At 39.2% G+C, this 2,500-nt stretch overlaps 1 protein-coding gene across 1 annotated transcript in view; it reads right to left on the bottom strand.

Moving 5' to 3' along the window:
* Positions 1-2,500, bottom strand: part of LOC125035412 (probable glutamate receptor) — a 34,466-nt gene that overhangs the window by 25,951 nt on the left and 6,015 nt on the right. Inside the window, exon 3 of the mRNA XM_047627790.1 lies at positions 1,391-1,572. Within this exon, the coding sequence (XP_047483746.1) occupies positions 1,391-1,572 (182 nt within the window). The remainder of the gene's footprint in view (positions 1-1,390; positions 1,573-2,500) is intronic.

The following is a 2,500-nucleotide window of genomic DNA, read 5'->3' as shown; positions in this document are numbered from 1 at the left end:
CCTTTTCCTTACGTGTCTCAGGAAATTATTTACTCTATTTATATTTCAGCGTTATAGCTTGGCTAAACACGAGCCAGCACGAAGTAAGCAGTCCACCTAATGCCATACAAAGGCAGAGGAATGAATGAAAGAAATAGGTTTGAAAGAATAAATTTTAAAAATAATATGGGAAGGAATTGATTAAAGAAATGAGTGAGAAAAAATAAATGAAAGAAAAAGATGGGAAAGAATAAATTAAAGAAATAGATGGGAAAAAATTAATTCAATAATGAGTGAGAAAGAATGAATGAAAAAAATAGATGGGAAAGAATGAGTGAACGAAATATATGGTAAAAAATGAGTGAAAAAAATAGATAAGACTAAAAGCAAAGTGAATGGAAATGTTCCATCGCTCTTTACCACGTTTAGGACATATAGTATGGTACCACATAGAGTGTATCACGTGCATGCATGATCTATGCACTCTGTCATATATGCCTCGTAGTGTAGTCGTCAAGTGATCACAGACCCTGTCAGCTAATGGTTTCTTTACAGCTTGTATTATTCAGGCCGTGGAAACAATCCTCGGCATTGTTTGGCTAAAACTAGTTCATTCTGCGTTATGGATTCATACCTTGCTGTCAGATTGCTTACATATATATATATATATATATGTATATACGTAGATGCATACATATATATACACACATATATATCTGAATGAATATATATATATATATACATATACATACACAGTTTTATACATACATACATATATATGTATATATATATGTATATTATATATATATATGTATATATACATATATGTATATACAGACACAACGTCGACCCCAAAAACTCGGGTACTGTATTCTCCAATGAATACAGCGAAATAATCCAGTGTGCAGAACAAACTGAACTGACGCGCGAAGCTCCTCAGCGAACACACATTCCCAAAACAAGAACATCAAGAGGTCCTCGCTTCATCGAAACAACACACGTGACATAATACTTCACAGACTACGCAAATTCTGAAATGAAACAACATGCTTCGTCATCAGTGACAAGGATAAGTCCGATATGCGAAGCTGAGCTTCGCCCGGGCTATGCCAATGAGGGGAGCCCGGCCTGTGTCGACTAATGTCGACTCGCTAATGTGTGTCAGCTGGTGCTGACTCGGCTTTTGTCCTTACCCGCCGTGGTGCCCAGACACAGCAGTAACCTCCAGGCGACAATTGCAACTTCTCGCGCCTGGGCGGGGCGCGAACCACCGACCCCTCGGATGAGAGGCCGGCACGTTACCACTGTACTAGCCCGGAGGCTACATCAGTGACCATCAGGGGAGAGGGTAGGGGAGGGGAGGGGAGGGGGGAGGGGGTCATCGTGCATTTAAAACACGTAATTTGCTTACCATCATCAGCAGGTTGAAATCGGCTTCGTCTTCAAGCTGAATGACATTGAGCGAGTCCACCGAAGTTGCTTGCAGTACCCGGATCACGTCCTGGCTGTTTGCGACCTTCTGCACGCCCACGCTGTACCCTTTCATGGCCCACAGGCTCCTCAGGACGTCCATGGGCAGTTGATTGTCTCCAGCTGAGTGATAGGTTTACATTAATATATATATATATATATATTTATATGTATGCATATATATATATGTATGCATGTATATATCTTATATATATATATATATGTATATATGAGTATATATCTAATATATATATATATACATATATATATTTATATATATATTTATATACATATACACACGCACACCCCGCTCACATACACACACACATATGTATGTATATATACACATGTGTGTGTTTGTCGTTGCTCTTTCGTTGCAACAGCAATCCCGTGCAATCTATAATACAACTTTACAGCGACACCGCAAAGCAAAAGTAAACTCAGGAAAGTAAATAGAATCATACTTTCTCACGGACAAGACAAAGTGCCACGGCGTGTGTGATGAGGCCCATGTGGATACAAGTGGATGCAAGTGGATGCAAGTGGAAAGACGTCTTTGTTGCCATCCACTTCCACTTCGTCCATGGCACAGGCTTGTGAAAGAATTATGAATGAAATGGATGGGAATGGATGAATAAATAAAACAGAGAGAGATAAGGAGAGAATGAATGATATATATATATAAATATACATGTATGCATGTATGTATACACATATACATCTGTGTATGTACATAAATATATAAGTACATGCACACACACACATACACACATGTGTGTATGTATATGGGTAAATATATGTATGTATGTATGTATGTATATATATATGATGTATGTATGTATGCACACACACATATGCACACACATATGCACACACACACACACACACACACACACACACACACACACACACACGCGCGCATCGACTGCCACCTTCAGTCGATGTCAACTCTTACATTACTGTCTCTACCCACTCCCATTTAGGTAGAGTCAATGCCCGGGCTAAAAAAAAAAAAAAAATGTCAGGAGCAAGCTGTTGCCCATGCAGCAGG

Source organism: Penaeus chinensis, chromosome 19, assembly GCF_019202785.1.
Source record: "Penaeus chinensis breed Huanghai No. 1 chromosome 19, ASM1920278v2, whole genome shotgun sequence".
In the NCBI taxonomy this organism is placed as follows: Eukaryota; Metazoa; Arthropoda; class Malacostraca; order Decapoda; family Penaeidae; genus Penaeus; species Penaeus chinensis.
Note: the sequence above shows the minus strand (reverse complement) of the source record. Positions and strands in the feature narration are given on the sequence as shown.